Here is a 20,306-nt window from a genome sequence, read left to right as displayed (position 1 = left end):
CTTCAGAGATTCCTATGAGGCAAATTTTAGTTTTCTTTGAATTATCCCAGAGCTCTCTGAGAGAATGATCCATTTTTGCTCCCCATTTCTCTTCCTCTTTGAGAATTTGCATGTGTTCAAAAGCTTTGTCTTCAATGTCAGAAATCCTTTCTTTTGCTTGCTCCATTCTGTTACTGAAGGATTCTACTGTATTTTTCAGATCTTTGAGGGTTGCAAATTCTTGTCTCAATATGTCAAAATTTTTGGCGATTTTGTCTTTGAATTTATTGAATTCTTTAGACAACTTTTGAAATGCTCCTGGAATTTCTAATTCCAAGTTTTCCTCTATTCTGTTAATCTTGTTTGCAATCCAAATTCCGAATTCAATTTCTGACATCACAGCCATCTGTTTATGAATGGGATCTTCAGTCGTGTCCACCATATCTTTACTTGGGCAGGGGTGGGGAGGTTAGGGGGGAGTTGATCTACTCTGGTTATTTATGTTACTGGATTTTTCCCACTGATTCCACCCCCTGATTATTTTACACTGTTTGACTAGATGAGCAGATAAAAAGAAGTTGGATTGGGGGCTCCAGGAGTATTGATTAACCTGCCCTTTGCCCAAAAGCTGGGACCAGTGTCTGTACCTTTTCCCCTAGAGCTTTGCCAAGGACCCATACAGTGCTATGGCCTGAGAAACTGGGGACCTCTTGGTGTGGTTGGGCTAAGTGGCTCTGTCTTGGTTTTTAGCTGGTCTCTGTGATACTCTAGTGAATCAGTTACTCTGGGTTGAAGTCTCAGCTGTGGAGAAATACATCAATTAAGTCACCTCACCCTCCACAGGCAACAATTGGAAAGGAAAATCAAACCTTCCCACAACTGCACACCCAGGGTACCACTTGGATAGTCCTCAGGTGATTGGCTCAGTTCAAGAGGTCCAAATCAATTGTCTCACTCAACCCCAGTCTCAGGCGGGAGAGTTCAAAAGGTCTCCGGCAACTAGATAACAGGGGTCTGCTGGCAGCTTAAGTATGACTCGCTCTGGTGCACCTTGAGGTCAGAAGGACTCACCCAACAAATAAGTTAGTCTGGGAGGTTGATGCCTCCTTCTCCACCTTGCACCTCTCTCACACCCAGTCACTGATAACTCCGCAGGGCTGTGATCCAGTTCCCTCCAATGAGCAGATGCACCAGGGGTTTACGCCTGCCTGAGTCACAGAGAGATCTATGTTTCCTCAGCCAGGCCGCTACTCTCTGCCACTATAAGGCAGGGGGAGGTGAGGCCTGACAACCTCGGGTGCTTAATGGAAGCTGGGGCAGTTCTCTCAGTTCCAGCCCCGCCCCTGATTAATGTTGCTGACAGAACAGAACAACTTTGCAGAATTTGTTTCTGTCCCAGTTACATTCTGTTGCAGATCAGACACTGTTTAAGTTCACCAAAACTGCAATTCAGCCCCGGTTTGTGTGGCTTCCTGGTCTCAGCTGCTGTTTGTATTGCAGTGGGCTGGTTAAGCTCAGACTCAGCTGTCAGTTCCAGCCTCTGCCTGCCCACCTTTGTCTTAGCTATGATACGCTGAGGGCCAGGTGCATCTTAGGCTCAGTAAAGCAGTGCTTTGGGTCAGCCCACCCTGAGAGTCTGGTGTCTTTGAGCATGCATATCTAGTCCCCATGCTCTGCCCAGGCTGGTACCACCTCGGGCACATACTTTACTCACGGGGCCTGCATTTCAGTACCAGATCTGTTCCACTAGTGGGTGCCACCAAAGAAGATGCCCGGCCTCCTCTGGTTGACCAGAGAGATGGGGGGTGTGACTCCGGAATATCTCCAGGAGTGTGAGCCCTATTGTTTCTGCCACAGCTGCTGCTCTGTGCCTTGGGGCATCTCCACTCCTATATGGTTCCCTCTTAGCTGACTATCTTCTCCTCACTCCTGTGCTGCAGAATCAGCACTGACCAGCAGCAGTCCATGCCCTGTCCACACCTCTCGAGGAAATACCCAAGAATCTGGACTCCATGGGGGACAGGCTTCCAGAGTTCGGGCTGAGAGTGAAGAGGAGTGCTGGGAGTTCAGAATTGCAGGTAGAGAATATATACAGTTTTGTACAGTTTTATGCCTAGCAGGAGAGCGCCATGGCACCCTAGTAGGGGAAGTAGGTCTGGTTTTCAGAGGGTCTCTCCCGTGTGATGAAATGGGAGGACTTTTGAACTCTGCTTGCTTGTTTGTATGGAGTACTGTGAGCCCTCTCATTGGGGAGGGGACTCCATCCACTTGGCGATCGATTTTGTATCTTTTATTTGTATCCTTGAGGTCGTAGCTCACCTCAGCAGGGTTGATGTGCATTCTTCAACCTTCTCTCTTGGCTCAGCTCCAAACCATTGGATTACTTGCTAAACTTCTGTCCTTTAACTCTCCTTCTGGACAGGAGCTTCTGTGGAAAGCTGGCTCCAGTCAGCCATCTTGCCTCTGCCCCTCAGTTAAATCTTATAATGAAGTCTGTGTTAGGAGCAGCAGTGAGAGAGAAATACAAATGTTTGTGCTACTGCTTTTTCTAAAAAAAGATAATAGTTTGGTATTAGAGTAGTGCTATTTTGTTCCATAATATGAAAGAACATACTGAAGTAAAAAACTTGGCAAAGAATTTGTAGTTGCCTTATTGTATAATACATAATAGGCCTGACATTTAAGTTCAGGAACTTGTCCTAGGAAAAGTGCTACATACCACATTGCTGAATATCACTACAGTCACCTTTCAAGTACTCCCCTTGGGAAGCTATGCACTGATGCCAGCACCTAGTCCACCCTCCAAAGCAATTTTGGAACTCTTTTTCCAAAATGGCCATCAGAGCTGTTGTTGTATTACCGTTGATGTCCTGAATGTCATCAGAATGTCTTCCTTTCACTATTTTATTTCTCTTTGGGTAAAGAAAAAAGTCATTGGGGGAAAGACCAGGTGAGTGGGGGGCGGTGTTCCAATGCAGTTATTTTTTTCCTTGTTAAAAACTCCCTCATTGAGGCTCAGCACCTGTAGCTCAAGTGGCTACATACACCGGAGCTGGCAGGCTCAAATCCAGCCTGGGCTGCCAAACAACAATGGTAAAAACTACAACCAAACAAACAAAGAGCTGGGTGTTGTTGCAGGCACCTGTAATCCCAGCTACTTGGGAGGCTGAGGCAAGAGAATCACTTAAGCCCAAGAGTTGGAGGTTGCTGTGAGCTGTGACCCCATGGCACTCTACCCAGGGTGACAGCTTGACACTCTGTCTCAAAAAAAAAAAAAAAAACCTTCCTTATTAACAGTGCTGTGTGAGTTGGTGTATTGTTGTGATGTAAGAGCCGTGAGTTAGTTGTTGGCCAACATTTTCATGTAAGATTTTCCTGTTTAGCTAGGCATTATGGTAGGTGCCTATAGACCCAACTATTTGGGAGGCTGAGGCAAGTGAATCACTTGAGCCCAAGAGTTTGAGGTTGCTGTGAGCTATGACACCACAGCACTCTACCCAGTGCTACAGCTTGAGACTCTGTTTAAAAAAAAAAAAGATTCCTGTTTATTGATGTTTACTTGGTCTAATATGCTTCTCACAATCAGCTGATGATTTGATGCACAATTTGAAGAAATTTTACAATGTTTTTGTCAGTTCTGCTCATTACTGGCTGCCCTGACTTTTCTTCATCAGTGACCCTTTTGCTTCCCTCGGAAAAATATTTAATCCATGCTGCCATTTTCTTCATGGAATTATCTCCACAAACTTGAATTAATAGGTTTCTAATTTCACTTCTGCTCTTGCCAAGTTTAACTAGAAATTTAATGTGTGTATATTGCTTTAATTCAAGCTCTGATATTCTCGCTACAGCACATAAGAACACACAACCGTGATACTGAATGCCACTAAGCAAGACAGCACCTCATGTCAACACAAACACAGCTATGAGACACTGATATACCAAGGTTATTAAACCAAACTGGGCTGTTTGTACAGTGCTGCTAATGTATGTGCACAGTGGCAAGTTTATGAACTTAATTGTCAGACTTGTTAAGATGACACCTCTGATGGTCATTCCAAAAAAACATTGTCAAAATTTCTTTGAAGGGTGGACCAGCAGCTGGTGCCAGTGCATAGCTTCCCAAGGAGAGTGCTTCAAAGGTGACTTTAATGCAATGAGGTATGTAACACTTTTTCTAGAATAAGTTTATGAATTTGTTAGATGATAAACATATATAATACATATAACATATGTATATATAACATGTACTATATATATATATATCAAGTTTTTAAAATGAACACGTGTTACCTTTGTAAAATGTTAAAACTATAAAGTGTGCTGAACTTTTGGCTTTGATTTTCCTATACCACTACCCTTTCTTGAAGAATTTGAATACATGTATAAATTTGAATTAATCTGAATAAATATAGATATGGCCTGACCGTAGATTTTTGGGTCTAGTATTAATTCTATTCTGCACTCCTGCTGCTGCCTAACAGAGATGCTTTTCTAGTTTTAGACTTCAAGGTAAAGTAGGCCTTTTCATTTTGAGTACCTTAATTTTAAATAACAAATGGAATATATATTTTTCTTCATACAAGGTATAAATACCTACTATTAATGTTTATTAGTTCTTGTTTCCTTCTCATGTTGCTTTTTGATTTCATTTTTTGAGGGAAGACTAGACTTGGTAATGAGCATACTTTAATGTGGAAACTGTTGCGTTCATTCCACTCACCTGCCTCCTGGGGAAACAGATCAGTGTTGACTGGGTAAGAAAGTAGGAAGATCCTGGAAATGTAGCATCAAACCTCTGCCCGTTGTCACATCAGACACGGGGCAGCCCATATGGGTAAACGAACGAGGGTTATGGTGAAGAGAAATAGAACCAAGCTAGACGTAGAGTAACTACCCAGTGACAGCATCCTTTGGTAGAGTATGATCTACTTAAGAAGTACTCAAAGAGTGTGGAGCAATCAGACCTTCTTTTCTTTGACATATAAGCAAGTGCATGTCTCCTCGCCCGTGAGAGGAGGAACAGACCAAAGGTAAAAATTAAAAGAGGAAGGATATGTAAGAACTGAGGGAAGGTTGTTGAATCACTGCAGATTTATAAAAACATAGCTTTTATTTCCTGTTTTGCTCATGAAAAAATCTGTATAATGAACTTCGATTTTGCTCGGTCTTGGTCAATCGATTTGCTACATCAAATGTTTTTCACCTGGGGTTTATTTGGTTTCAGGCCTCCCCAGATTAGGATTATTCTGGGGCTCCATTACTCAGCCTTGCAGCTAAGGCTGGGAATCATTTCACACTTCAACAGATCTTTAAATGCAGCATCAAGTTTTTTCATAATTAACTTGTCTTCACTCTGTGTTTTAACACACAATATTCCAGCCAAATTGAAATAGAACAGATGGGAAAAGTCAGTTGGAAAGAACACTAATAAGGAGTTTTAATTTCTCTTTGAAAGCCAGGATTAATATACTGATCTTAAATAATTGAGTGAACATTTTGAATCCTTCATGTTTTAAACACAGGTAAGTGGATTAAGAATCCAAGCAGCAATCAGTGCTTATTTTGAGCTTTGAAGGAAACACTCACCATTCCAAGTGTTTCTTTATCATCTTCGTTTGCTTATCACTCACCCGCTGAGCCCTTGCTTGGATCTTGCACTGCTCACTCTTCCTGAGAGCAGTTGATCCTACTGCTGTTAACTTTGTACTTGTGATAATCCCATTCATACCTTGGAATAAAACAAGCAAAATGTAGCGGGTCAGGACAACCGTCAGTAAGTTCAAGCCCCTCAAGGACAAATCAGCGAGCATTTTGCTGTGGTATAATGTCCACGAGGATATTGACATTGATACAACCCACCGGTCTTATTCAGATTGCCATAGTTTTACTCTCACTCATGTGGATGTGTTTATTTAGTTCCGTGCGCTTTTATCATCTATGTATCTCCCACGGTGCAAGGTATAAAAGAGTACCATGTGTTGACATTTTATAACCATAAACCACAATCCTCCCCCTCAAACCCTGGCAATCACGGATCTGCAGTCTATTTCTAAAATATTGTTTTAATAATATTATAGAAATGGAATCACATAGTCTGTAACATTTTAGAATTGATTTTTTCCCCTTGAACATAATTCCTAAGAAATTTATCCACTGTGATTATCAGGGAGGAGCCAAACCAGACTGGAAACCAGAGTCTGTCAAATAGATCTTTTAAAAAGCAAATAGATAAGCAACTGGTTATTTAAAATTAAAAGGTATACCAGTATATCAAGAGAAGCACTTGCAGAATTAAAAAGACATTGCAGAGCCTAGGAAATGTGTGTCATATCTCCAATAAACAATATTCCTGTCCTTTATTAAAATGTTTAATTTCTTTTTCCTTTATCAGAAATAGATTCTGGGCTAAGTTCCAATTTGCATAAGTATACTGATCTTCCAAGTCCCCCTGGCAGTGTAAATCACACGCCGGTTCCTTCATGTTCTGTCTTCCACTGGTGAACAGGACGTTTATGTACATTGTGATAGCTGCTGAGTTCTACCAAGAGCTGCCAGGAGATGAAACACCTTCCAATTAATTATTCCACCAGATCTGTAGGAACGCCAAAGTCTGCCAAGCTGTGTATTTGAGTCAGCAGTCTGTTTTTCACCCTGATTGAAACACTCTTATTTTCCTTGCCATCATTTTTGAATCTGTTTAATACTCTCACAAAAACAAAGAGATCTGTTTGCTAAAAACCAAAACCAAAAGCAAACAACAACAAAAGAAACCAACTCAGGTTGACATTTACAAGTAAACATTTGGATGAGGGGATGTGGTCCTGCCAAGGAGGGGGCGCTCACCTCAGGCCCTCACCCTCCCACATGACAACTCTACAGTCTTCCACTTTCACTCCTCAGTTGAAAACTTTCCAGTTACTATCTTTGCTCTGATATCCTTTTTAATATTTGATGGCCCAGAACAATTACACCAGAAGTTATTTTGTATTTAGATACCATCGCATTTCAGTTCAAAAGGTGGAATCTTAATACATAAGATTAGCATGGGTTTAAAATAGACAGGATATCCAACTCACTCTTTCGGAGGAGAAGACATTTAAATCAAAGAAATTACACTATATTTAAGGACCAAATTTGTGCCATTAGTATTTCAAGTGCTTCAAATTTGGCTGATATAAATAAATGCTGTCAGGTTAGGGCTCAGCTGGTGGTAGAGGTAGCAAAGCACGTGGTTTCTTCTCTGAGAAGTTTCATTACTATACGGCTTGCACTTTTCCCTTTATTTCCTATTTTTTTCAAGAGGCAATTGATGCAAGGGTTAGTTTTGAATGAGACAGGGCCACAAGATAACTATCAGTTAAAAAATCAGAATTTAATGTCATATTTTTCTGAGTGCAAACCATGTAAATATAATGAGGGGCTCCAAGACTAGAAGTGGATGTTTTGTGTTGCTTTGAAAACTTGATGTCTAGAAGTTAGTGAAAAGTTTTTAAATGCTGTCAGCAGTTTTCCTATTCAAAAAATGAAGATTATTACCTTTCAAAAACACTGTAGTGGGCTCTTGAATTATGCAAATGAGGAAGCCACAATCCTATTGCTCAGTGAAGCTGCTGGAGGCAATAGGAGTTAAATTACTCTATATAATGATGTGTCATTGTCACCAGAAGTCCCCCTGGGGATCATTCCTATTGTCTCAAAGCCAGGCCACTGACTGAAGAAGAGGACCACTGATTGCTCTGCTCTTACAGTAGCCCCAGAAGAGGGAGTTTGACCTTGATGTACTTGGGGATCTATAGAGAGGAAGAGTAGGAGACTAATGAGATATAAATTGAATGGTAGGCCAGGGGCAGTGGGCTTAGGGGATGTAGGAACTATGACTTGCTTCAGGGACACACCTTGGTTAACTCAGCCAGCACAATGATGCGTATGCATAGGGCAGTGAGTTCTAAAGAGCCATATGTTAACTGTGATCCATACGCATTACTAGCTCAGCTTCTCAACAATCTTTACTATTTTTCTACACAGGGATGATGGTCTCAGTGGGAACAGGGCTTCTGCTAGGGAACATTTGGGGACATTTTTGGTTGTCCAGTAATGGAAGAGAACCAGTCTTTCGTTACACACACTGTTATTTTTAAGAGCTATATATGAAGCAACGAATTGTCTTAGCTTCTGTATGATTCAAATAGCCTGACATTCAGATGGTTGAAAAGCAGGTTAATAATCCAAGAAACTAATTCTGTAAAATATGTAAAACTGAAGTATTTTTGTACAGTTTTAATGTTCACGGAACATTTCAGAAATTATATTGTATTCCTTAAGGAAATTATTGTCTTGGGAAATTCACCCAGAGTTGTGTCACCAATGGCAAGCCCATTCCAAAATATCTGAATCCTGATGACAAAACACCTGTAAACCAGGTTGCAAATGTACCCAGTGCAGTCTCAGTGACAGTGACTTCAAATACAGTGCAAACCTTGGGTTATTTCTAGTGTGATCACCCAAGCATTTACATGTCAAAATTCGTAGTGTTTTTTATAAAATATTTTATTTTTACTATATTTTAACAGTTGGGCATTGTATTTATTTTTTATTTATTATAAAGTTCTTTGTTAAATCTAACATCTTATTTGCTTCCCCCCACAAAACTGCTTAATTCAATTATTTTTTGTATTTAATTTATTAAGGACCTATTACCTTTATTTTTCCACGGTTGCTCTAGGTTAATAATATAATTCTTGATGTTAGTACAGCTTTCATTCAAATAATTTCTCACTTTCTGTATGAAGAGTGTTACACTAGTGTACTTTCATCCCCTGCCTCTTGTTCTTTGGGTGAATGTTGGTGTACATTTTATTTCTGCGTATGCTTTAAACCTTATGCTACACTAGCAACATTTTTGCTTTAGTCAATTACATTTTCTATTTTTTTTTCATTAAATCATAGCTGTGTACATTAATGCGATCATGGGGCACCATACACTGGTTTTATAGACCGTTTGACACATTTTCATCACACTGGTTAACATAGCCTTCCTGGGCATTTTCTCAGTTATTGTGTTAAGACATTTACATTCTACATTTACTAAGATTCACATATAACCTTGTAAGATGCACCGTAGGTGTAATCCCACCAATCACCGTCCCTCCGCCCACCTCTCCCCTTCCTTCCCTCCCTTTCCCCCTTCCCCATATTCTTAGGTTATAACTGGGTTATAGCTTTCATGTGAAAGCCATAAATTAGTTTCATAGTAGGGCTGAGTACGTTGGATACTTTTTCTTACATTCTTGAGATACTTTACTAAGAAGAATATGTTCCAGCTCCATCCATGTAAACATGAAAGAGGTAAAGTCTCCATCCTTTCTTTAAGGCTGCATAATATTCTATGGTGTACATATACCACAATTTATTAATCCATTCGTGGATCGATGAGCACTTGGACTTTTTCCATGACTTAGCAATTATGAATTGGGCTGCAATAAACCTTCTGGTACAAATATCTTTGTTATGATGTGATTTTTGGTCTTCTGGGTATATGCCTAGAAGAGGAATTATAGGATTGAATGGCAGATCTATTTTTAGATCTCTAAGTGTTCTCCAAACATCTTTCCAAAAGGAATGTATTAATTTGCATTCCCACCAGCAGTGTAGAAGTGTTCCCTTTTCTCCACATCCACGCCAATATCTCTGGTCTTGGAATTTTGTGATATGGGCTAATCTTACTGGAGTTAGATGATATCTCAAAGTAGTTTTGATTTGCATTTCTCTGATGATTAAAGATGATGAGCATTTTTTCATATGTCTGTAGGCTGTGAACCTGTCTTCTTCAGAGAAGTTTCTCTTCAAGTCCCTTGCCCAGCCTGTGATGGGATCACTTGTTATTTTCTTGCTTATACATTTGAGTTCTCTGTGGATTCTGGTTGTTAAACCTTTGTCAGAGACATAACCTGAAAATATCTTCTCCCATTCTGATGGCTGTCTGCTTGTTTTACTTACTGTGTTCTTGGCCATGCAGAAGCTTTTAAGTTTGATCAGGTCCCAGTAGTGTATTTTTGAAGCTGCTTCAATTGTCTGGGAGGGTCTTCCTCATAAAATACTCGCCCAGACTGATTTCTTTAAGGGTTTTCCCTGCACTCTCTTCTAGTATTTTTATCGTTTCATGTTTTAAGTTTAAATCTTTAATCCAGTGAGAGTCTATCTTAGTTAATGGTGAAAGGTGCGGGTCCAGTTTCAGTCTTCTACAGGTTGCCAGCCAGTTCACCCAGCACCATTTGTTAAATAGGGAATCTTTTCCCCACTGAATGTTTTTAATTGGCTTGTCAAAGATTAGATAACAGTAAGTAGCTGCTGGATTCGTCTCTTGGTTCTCTACTCTGTTTCAGACATCTATTTCTCTGTTTTTGTGCCAGTATCATGCTGTTTTGATCACTATTGATTTATAGTATAGTCTGAGGTCTGGTAGTGTGATTCCTCCTGCTTTGTTTTTATTTCTGAGTAATGTCTTGGCTATTTGAGTTTTTTTCTGATTCCATATAAAATGAAGTATTATTTTTTCAAGATCTTTAAAGTATGACAGTGGAGCTTTAATAGGGATTGCATTAAAATTGTATATTGCTTTGGGTAGTATGGACATTTTAACAATGTTGATTCTTCCCAGCCATGAGCATGGTATGTTTTTCCATTTGTTAACATTTTCAGCTATTTCTTTTCTTAGAGTTTCATAGTTCCCTTTATAGAGATCTTTCACGTCCTTTGTTAGATAAACTCCCAAATATTTCATCTTCTTTGGCACTACTGTGAATGGAATAGAGTCCTTAACTGTTTTTTCAGCTTGACTATTGTTGGTATATATAAAGGCTACCGATTTATGAATGTTGATTTTGTAACCTGAGATGCAGCTGTATTCCTTGATCACTTCTAAGAGTTTTGTAGAATAATCCCTGGTGTTTTCCAGGTATACAATCATATCATCTGCAAAGAGCGAAACTTCGATCTCTTCTGACCCTATGTGGATACCCTTGATCACCTTTTCTTCCCTAATTGCAGTGGCTAAAACTTCCATTACAATGTTAAAGAGCAGTGGAGACAATGGGCAGCCTTTTCTGTTTTCTGATATGAGTAGAAATGATTTCAATTTAACTCCATTCAATACGATATTGGCTGTGGGTTTGCTGTAGATGGCTTCTATCAGTTTAAAAAATGTCCCTTCTATACCAATTTTCTTAAGTGTTCTGATCATTAAGGGATGCTGGATATTATCAAAAGCTTTTTCTGCATCAATTGAGAGAATCAGATGCTCTTTGGTTTTTAATTTGTTAATGTGCTGAAGTATACTTATAGATTTACTTATATTGAACCAGCTTTGAGACCCTGGGATAAAACCGACTTGGTCATGATGTATAATTTGTTTGATGTGTTGCTGGATTCTGTTTGTTAGGATCTTGTTGAATATTTTTGCATCTATATTCATTAGTGATATCGGTCTATAATTTTCTTTTCTTGTTGGGTCTTTTCCTGGTTTGGGGATCAGGGTGATGTTTGCTTCATAGAACGTGTTGGGTAGTATTCCTTCTTTTTCTACATTTTGGAACAGGTTGAATAATATAGGTACTAATTCCTCTTTAAAGGTTTGGTAAAATTCTGATGTGAAGCCATCTGGTCTTGGGCTTTTCTTTTTAGGGAGGTTTTGTATGGTTGATGCTATTTCGGAACTTTATATGGGCCTGTTCAACATTTCCACTTGATTCTGGCTAAGTCTTGGAAGGTGACGTGCTTCCAAGTATCAGTCAATTTCCTTCAGATTTTCATATTTCTGAGAATAAAGTTTCTTGTAATATTCATTAAGGATTTTTTTAATTTCTAAGGAGTCTGTTGTTATTTCATCTTTGTTGTTTCTCATTGATGAGATTAGAGATCTTACTCTTTTTTTTCTGGTTAGGTTAGCCAAAAGTTTATCTTATTGACCTTTTCAAAAAACCAACTTTTTGATTTATTGATCTGTTGTATAATTCTTTTATTTTCAATTTCATTTAATTCTGCTCTAATTTTGGTTATTTCTTTTCTTCTACTGGGTTTGGGGTTGGAATGTTCTTCTTTTCCAGTTGCTTGAGATGTCCCATTAAGTTGTTAACTTCCTCTCTTTCCATTCTCTTGAGGAAGGCATGCAGTGCTATAAATTTCCCTCTTAGGACTGCCTTTGCGGTATTCCAGAGGATCTGATAATTCGTGTCTTCATTGTCGTTTTGTTGCAAAAAGTTGGCAATTTACTTCTTAATCTCATCTCTGACCCAGCTATCATTCAGCATAAGGTTATTTAACTTCCATGTTTTTGTATGAGTATGCACATTTCTGTTGTTACTGAGTTCAACTTTTATTCCATGGTGGTCCAAGAAGATGCAAGGAATAATTTCTATTCCTTTCAATTTACTGAGGTTAGACTTGTGACCAAAGATGTGATTGATTTTGGACTATGTACCGTGGGCTGATGAGAAGTATGTGTATTCAGTTTTGTTGGGATGAAATGTTCTGTAGATTTCTGCTAAATCCAAATGTTGGATGGTTAGGTTTAAATCTAAAATTTCTTTGCTCAGCTACTTATTGGAGGATCAATCCAATACTGCCAAAGGAGTGTTGAAATCTCCAAGTATTATGGAGTTGGAGGAAAGCAAGTTGCTCACATCTGTTAGAGTTTCTCTTATAAATTGAGGTGCATCCTGGTTGGGTGCATAGATATTAATAATTGAAATCTCATCATATTGAGAATAACCATTAACAAATATGAAGTGACCATTCTTATCCTTTCTTACTTTTGTTGGTTTAAAGCCTATTGTATCTGCAAATAGAATTGCAACACCTGCTTTTTTCAAATTACCATTTGCCTGAAATATGGATGACCATCCTTTCACCCTGAGTCAATATTTGTCTTTTAAGGTAAGATGTGACTCTTGTATGCAGCAAATATCTAGCCTGAGTTTTTGTATCCAGTCAGCTAACCTGTGCCTCTTTAGAAGACAGTTTAAGATATGTCTCATAAAATTTTGTGTATCGAATTTTTCGAAAGTCCAGTGGATATTTTTAATCCTTTTGCCACTGTAGAAGTTGTAGTTTGATCAAAAGTTTCTGAGTGAGTTTACTTTTGTGGTAGAGGATTGGTCTGGTCATTATGGAGGATAGATCTGAGAATATCCTGAAGAGCTCATTTGGTTATGGCAAATTTCTTCAAAATATGAATGTCATTAAAGTATTTAATTTCTCCATCATAAATGAAACTCAATTTAGCTGGATACAGGATCTGGGATTGAAAGTTATTTTGCTTTAGGAGATTAAAAGTCGATGACCACCCTCTTCTGGCTTGAAAGGTTTCAGGAGGGAGATCTGTAGTCATTCTAATATTCTTCCCTTTGTAGGTAATGGATTTCTTATGTCTGGCTGCTTTCAGAATTTTCTCCTTCATATTAACTTTAGTGAAGTTAATTATGATATGCCTGGGGGAATGTCTTATTTGGATTGAGTCGTGCTGGGGTTCTGAAACAGCCTGCTATCTGAATTTCAGAATCTCTTGGCATGTCTGGAAAATTCTCTTTCATAATTTCATGGAGAAGGGCCTCTATGCCTAGCGAGCCCACTTCATCAGTTTCAGGGATTCCAATGAGGCAGATATTAGTCTTCTTCAAATTATCCCAGAGGTCTCTGAGAGAATGATCCATTTTTGCTCTCCATTTCTCTTCCTCTTTGAGAGTTTGGGAGCATTCAAAGGCTTTGTCTTCAATGTCAGAAATCCTTTCTTCTGCTTGCTCCACTTTGTTGCTGAGGGATTCTACTGTATTTTTCAGATATTCGAGGGCTGCAAATTTTTACTTCAGTGTCTCAAAATCTTTGGTGGTTTTGTCTTTAAATTCATTAAATTCTTGAGACAACTTTTGAATTTCTCCTCGAATTTCTAATTCTGACTTTTGAATTGTTCCTCAAATTTCTAATTCCAAATTTTCCTCCATTTTATTAATCTTGTTTGCAATCCAAATTCTGAATTCGATTTCTGACATCTCGGTCAGCTGCTTATGAATGGGATCTTCAGTTACATCTGCCATATCTTTCCTTGGGCGGGTTGATCTATTCCAGTTATTCATGTTACAAGAGTTTTTCTGCTGATTCCTCCCCATGATTGTTTTATACTGTTTGATTTTTTCCCCCGGAGCTTTGTTGAGGAACTGTACAGTGCTATGGCCTGAGAAACTGGGGACCTGTTTGGTGTGGTGGGGCTAAGTGGTTATGTCTTGTTTTCAGCTGGTCTCTGTTTGACCCTAGTGAAACAGTTACTCTAGGTTGAAGTCTCAGCTGTGGAGAAATACCACCAATTAAGTCTCCCTACCCCTCACAGGCAACAATTGGAAAAGGGAAATCAAACCTTCCTACAACCACACACCCAGGGCACCACTTGGATAGTCCTTGGGTGATTGGCTCAGTTCACAAGTCTAAATCAATTGTTTCAGTCAGCACCTGTCTCAGGTGGGAGAGTTTAAAAGGTCTCTGGCAACTGGATCACAGGGGTCTGGTGATTACTCTGATATGGCTTGCTCTGGTGCTCCGTGGAGTCAGGAGGACCCAACCAGCAAATAGATCAGTCTGAGAAGGTTGATGCCTCCTTCCCCACATTGCACCTCTGTCACAGCCAGTCACTGATAGTCCCACAGGGCTTTGACCGAGTTGCCTGTAGTGAACAGATACTCCAGGGGTTTGCATCTCCCTGAATCACAAGGAAATCTATTTCTGCTCAGCCAGGCCGCTGCGCTCTGCCTCTATCTAGCAGGGGGAGGTGAGGCCTGACAACCTAGGGTTCTTGATGGAGGCTGGGGGGGTGTTCACTCAGTTCCAGCCCTACACTTGATTGATGTTACTGACAGAACAGAACAACTTTGTGGGAATTTGTTTCTGTCCCTGCTAAATTCCCCTGCAGAAGAGAATCTGTTTTGAGTTCCCAGAGCCTGTGCTTCAGGTTGTGTCTTTGCTCCTGCAGGTTTGTATTTGGTTACCTGTCAGTTCTAGCCTCCTGTGTTCCTTTGTCTATAGGCTGACGATCCCCTGAGGGCCGGGTGCATCTTAGGCTCAGTAAAGTGGTCTTTTGGGTCAGCCCCACCCTGGGAACTTCCCGGCTCTGCGCATGCATTTCTAGTCCCTGCACTCCACCCGGGCCGGTACCACTTCAGGCAAACCCTTTACTCATGGGGCTTGCATTTCCATCTCAGATCTGTTCCACAGTGATTTCCACTTGAGTAGATGCCTGGCCTCCTCTGGTTGCCCAGGGAGAGACGGGGTGTGGCTTCAGAATACCCGGGACTGACCCCTATTGCTGCCAAAAGATGGCTGCTGCTCTGCACCTCGGGGCACCGCTGCTCTGGTGTGGTTTCCTCTCAGCCCACTCTCCTCTCCTCACTCCTGTGCCCCAGAGTTTACACTGACCAGCTGCAGTTTAGGCACTGTCCACATCCCTCGAGAAATCACCCAAGAATCTGGACTCCTGGGGGACAGGCCTCCAGACCTCAGAGTGAGAGTGGAGGGGAGGGCTGGGAGCTCAGAATTGCAGGTAGACAATATGTACAGTTTTATACAGTTTTATGCCTGGCAGGAGGACGCCGTGGCACCCTAGTAGGGGATGTAGGTCCAGTTTTTAGAGGGTCTCTCCTGTGGGGTGTAGTGGGAGGACCTTTGAACTCTGCTCATTTGTTTGTGGGACACTCCGAGCTATTCTTATGTGGGAGGGGACTCCCGTCCACTTGGTGATGGATTTTGTACCTTTTGTTTGTATCCTTGGAGTTGCAGCTTGCCTCAGGGGGGTTGATGTGCGTTCTTCAACCTTCTCTCTTGGTGCAGCTCTAATCCACCAGGTTACTTGCTAAATTTCTGTCCTTTAACTCTCCTTCTGGATGGGAGCTTCTGTGGAAAGCTGACTTCAGCCAGCCATCTTGTCTCCACCCCCTGTCAATTACATTTTCAAAAGATTTTTTTTTTAATGAGAAAAATTGATTGTATATTTGGTCATATATTTAATAATACTGGTGATATTCATTACCCGTGCAGATTCAAATTTTCATCTCGCATAACTGTTCTTTTGCTTAAAGCAATAGATTTAAGACTTTGCAGTGAAGATCATAAAATTATTAATTTTATCTAATTTTGTTTTTCTAAATAAGATACTTACTTTGCTTATTATTTCTAAACAGTAATTTTACTGGGTTTAAAGTTCTAGGTTGACTTTTTCATTACTTTGTTACTTCATATTTTTCATTACTTAAAATGTTATTCTTTTGTCTTCTATCGTGCGTATTTTTCGGTAAAAAATTCTGATGCCATTTTGACTATTATTGCTCTGGATTTAATGGATTTTTTTTTCTTGGGATGTTTTTAAGATTATTCTCCTTGTAATTGGTTTCCATCAAGTTGGTTATCATGTTTCATGGCATGTTTTACTTTATATTTGTTGTTCTTGGAGTTGGTTGAGTTTTTTGGAGTGTTTATAATTTTCATCAAATTTGGAAGAATTTTGGCTATTTCTCAAAATTATTTTATTCTCCCTATACTTTTTCTTGTTCTTTAACTACTAATATGTTGAGCAACTTAAGGTTACCCCCATAGCTCACTGGTTTGCTGTTGAATTGGTTTTGGTCTCTTTTTCTTTTTCCTGTGTGTTTAACTTCTGTAGTTTCTATTCCTATGTCTTTTCAAACTCAGAATTTTTTTTTTCCTCTGGTTAACTATTAATAACCTGTTTTAAATCCCACCCTGTGATGGAATTAAATTTCTTTAGCTATTTAATTTTTATTCCTAGCAGTTGATATAGTTCTGTTCTATCTCCTCTCCTAGTTTTTCTTGTTCATTCTTTCTCTGTCTTCTAGAACATATGTAGTCCATTATAGGTCTTTTAACTGCCTTGTCTACTAATTTTGTCATCTGAATAATTTTTCAGACAGTTTCTACTAATTTGTTTTTCTCTTCTTTATGTTAGGTTCCTCACCTTATTTGCCTCATAAATTTTGATTGGATGCCAGACATTGTGAGTTTAACATTATCTATTGTTGTTTTCTTTGATTTTTCATTTTTGTATCATTATTATTATTATTCTTTTGGCATTCCTTTAAACATATCTTTGGATTTGTTTTGTGGTACAGTTAAGTGGTTGGTAATGGTTCAGTCTTTTCAAGGCTTGCTTTAAAGCTCTGCTGAGTGGGTGTAAAATAGCTTTACTGGAAGGCTAGAGAGCAATAACCTTCTGAAGACTTAACTGGTTCCCTGGTGTGTCAGAAAGTCTTTCCATTTTTTTGGAAGGACAAACCTCTTCCAAGCCCTACGTGAACTGTGGAGATAGTACTAAGCCTGCTCCTTATAAATGTTTCTCTAACTCAGGTATTATCATCATTTATCTCACTCATTAATACACAGTTAAAGATGTGTACAAAAAACTTTGCACATCTTTAGATCTGTTTGTCTATGAATTTGCACATCTTTAGATCTGTTTGTCTATGACTTTGTTTTGACATTCTTTGCTGTGAATTCTAGATGTCTCATCTCTCTAAACCCAAAACTCCATTTTATAAACTCAGTGGGTATTTTGATTTCTTTTGGGGTTTCCCTCCTTGCTATCCCAGCTTAATAGCAGCTTTTTTTCACCTACTGTTTCTAAGGTATATATTTTTATATTATTCTCTTTCAACCTTTCTTTATCTCTCAATTTTAGAAATGAAATCATATATTAAGGTTTTCTTTAATCATGTTATAAGTTTGTCTTTTAATTACAAGATTAATCCTCTAACCCATTAACATTTAAGTTTAATCTTTCATTTGATATATAGGTTGATGTGTTTCATCAGTTAACTACTTTTTGATGACCTTTCAGGTTCATAATTCTCTCTTCAACTTGTATAGTCTGCTGTTAAACTTGTTTATTGAGTTTTTAATTTTAGTAATATTTTTCTGTCTAACTTTCCAATTGGTTGAAGCTTTCTACTGAAAGATAGCACATACAAAGAGGGTAAATAAGATGCATACCAATCAATAAATTTTCACAAAGTAAGCAGCTTATGCCATAATTATTCATATCAATAATTAGATTATGATCAGCATCCTCGCTATCCCCTTATGATTGCTGATATGTCCCCAATCCCTGATATGGTTCACTCTCCAAATGTAACCATTATCATAACTTTTAAACACCAAAGATAAATTTTCCTAGGTAGGAAATATTAAATGTATAAAATATTTATTAAAGTCATCCATGTTACAGAGCATATTCATAGTATTCCATCATATAAAAAATACCACAAGATGTTGATGTACTATTGCCCCATAAATGGAAATTTGAGTTTTCTACAGTTTTTTGATATTACAATTGTGCTGCTGTGAATACTCTTGGACATGTCTTCATTGGAGCTGCAATAGTCATCTTGTGATGATAAAGAAAAGGCATGTTTGCCCTAAATTTTGAGGTGTTAACTTTTTATCAAGTAAGATAATCATCTTTAAATTTAGTTGAGCAAAGCTAGTTGACCTTTTCATTACTTTTAGCTTAATATATTCTTGAATTATAGCACAGCTGGAAGCATACTCAAAATACAAGAGAGTTTAAGGAAAAAATATAGTTGAATTCTACCACATACCTGTCAGATCACCAGACAAGTGAAGTGACAAATGAATTAAAACTAAATAAAAATATGAAGTAACTAAACAAGTACTATATTAAACTAAAATAAACTTGGAAAATTTATATATAATTTTCTGTGAAACCACATAAAAGATTAAATTCTGGTGCTCACTTCAGCAGCACATATACTAAAATTGGAACGATACAGAGAAGATTAGCATGGCCCCTGTGCAAGGATGACACACAAATTCGTGAAGCGTTCCATATTTTTAAGCACTTTAAAAAAAAAAGATCAAATTTTGTTAATTTAAGAAAAGCCTAACATTTACAAAATTTTGAAAAGTAAAACTTCTAACGACCATATAGTCGTTATTTATAAGCAAGTAAAATTAGAAATCAATAACACACTTCCAGTGGTAGAATAATGGTGGCATCATAGTTTTGATTGTCCATAAAACTCTTCCTGAAACTATAAATCCAATTGTGATAGCAAATCAAACACATACACATATATACATATCCCCTCCTAAAAAACAAAACAAAACTTAGATAAATTGCTAGCAAAACTGTATGACAAAAAATTTCCATGAAGAGGAGTGTTAGCTGTGGTCTAAATGCAGACAAGTTGGCACTATTAGTTCAGCATTTAGGTCTATGTGATTGACACTGATGAAAACCCAAAAAACTACCACATGACCCTACAATCTACAAAATTCTACTTGAAACTCTCAGAAATATCCCCAAGAGTAGGCTTCAAAGTAAGGGAACACTGTTAGAAGACAAAAGCAAATGGAGGAACACTTTGGGTGGACTGAACCAGAATAGTTCATACTCAATTGTTTACTGACATTCAGCTTAAAACGGGGGGTGGCATCCATTTTAAAGCATATGTATCAACATATTTATTAATGTTTTAAAACCTTTAAAGTGTAAGACAAAATGTCTTCTATAATAACTGTTGCTACTGCTGAGTTTTTTCAAAAACAAACCTGTAGACTCATTTATGATCTTGTTTGACTTCTAATTAAAAATGCAGGCAATTCAGAGTATGTCACAGATTTTATTACATTCTAAGTACATGGTAACAATTTTATTGAAATTAGAACATTACTCTACTGGCTTCAAATATTATCTTTCTGCGAAAAACTAACAAGTTATCATTCAAATATAGAAAATACACATTTCTAAGACAGAAAAGCTTCTTTTTTCAGTTGGCTAATATCTTATTCTTGTCAACAGGCAACTAGTGATATTCAAAATATCTTCTTTGCTTTCCAGAAGAAGTGTTGTATTGGGCATCGCCTGGTTATTTTTTTTTTCCTTTCTTTTTTTTCTGCGCTTCAGCAGCCAGGATCTTCTTTTCTGTCTCGGCCTTAATGGCAGCTTCCTGAGCGGCCAGGGCTTCCAACCTCAGGCGCTCAGCTTCCAGCAGTTTGTTCCTGTACTCTTCCCGGATATTGAAGATCTTCTGTCGGGCTTCATCTAAGGAATCCTGCCCAAAGCAAAACCCCAGACAAATAAGTTCTACTGACAAATGTTTGTGGTCCTAGAAAAAAAGCAAATGCAACCCTCTGTACCCTTTCCTTATGCCAATAGATTTGTGTGGGAAATTATGAAAGACGAAAATTTGGTTATGGTATCAAATGCTTACCAATATACAAACGTGTTATATATAACCACAAAGGGTGCATGG

The 20,306-nt window shown here is 38.5% G+C and overlaps 1 protein-coding gene and 1 non-coding gene across 10 annotated transcripts in view; one reads left to right on the top strand and one right to left on the bottom strand.

The window, feature by feature from the left end:
* Positions 1-18,257: 18,257 nt before the first annotated feature.
* Positions 18,258-20,306, bottom strand: part of ADGB (androglobin) — a 167,674-nt gene continuing 165,625 nt past the window's right edge. For all 9 annotated transcript variants that reach the window (XM_053591390.1, XM_053591391.1, XM_053591399.1 and 6 more), the window contains one exon: positions 18,258-20,105. In XM_053591390.1, the coding sequence (XP_053447365.1) occupies positions 19,920-20,105 (186 nt within the window). In that variant the 3' untranslated portion in view covers positions 18,258-19,919. The remainder of the gene's footprint in view (positions 20,106-20,306) is intronic.
* LOC128586869 (U6 spliceosomal RNA) lies at positions 18,778-18,884 on the top strand. The gene has a single exon (XR_008380328.1). It is a non-coding gene; the product is annotated as a U6 spliceosomal RNA (small nuclear RNA).

This window comes from Nycticebus coucang, chromosome 5 (genome assembly GCF_027406575.1).
Source record: "Nycticebus coucang isolate mNycCou1 chromosome 5, mNycCou1.pri, whole genome shotgun sequence".
Lineage (NCBI taxonomy): Eukaryota > Metazoa > Chordata > Mammalia > Primates > Lorisidae > Nycticebus > Nycticebus coucang.
Note: the sequence above shows the minus strand (reverse complement) of the source record. Positions and strands in the feature narration are given on the sequence as shown.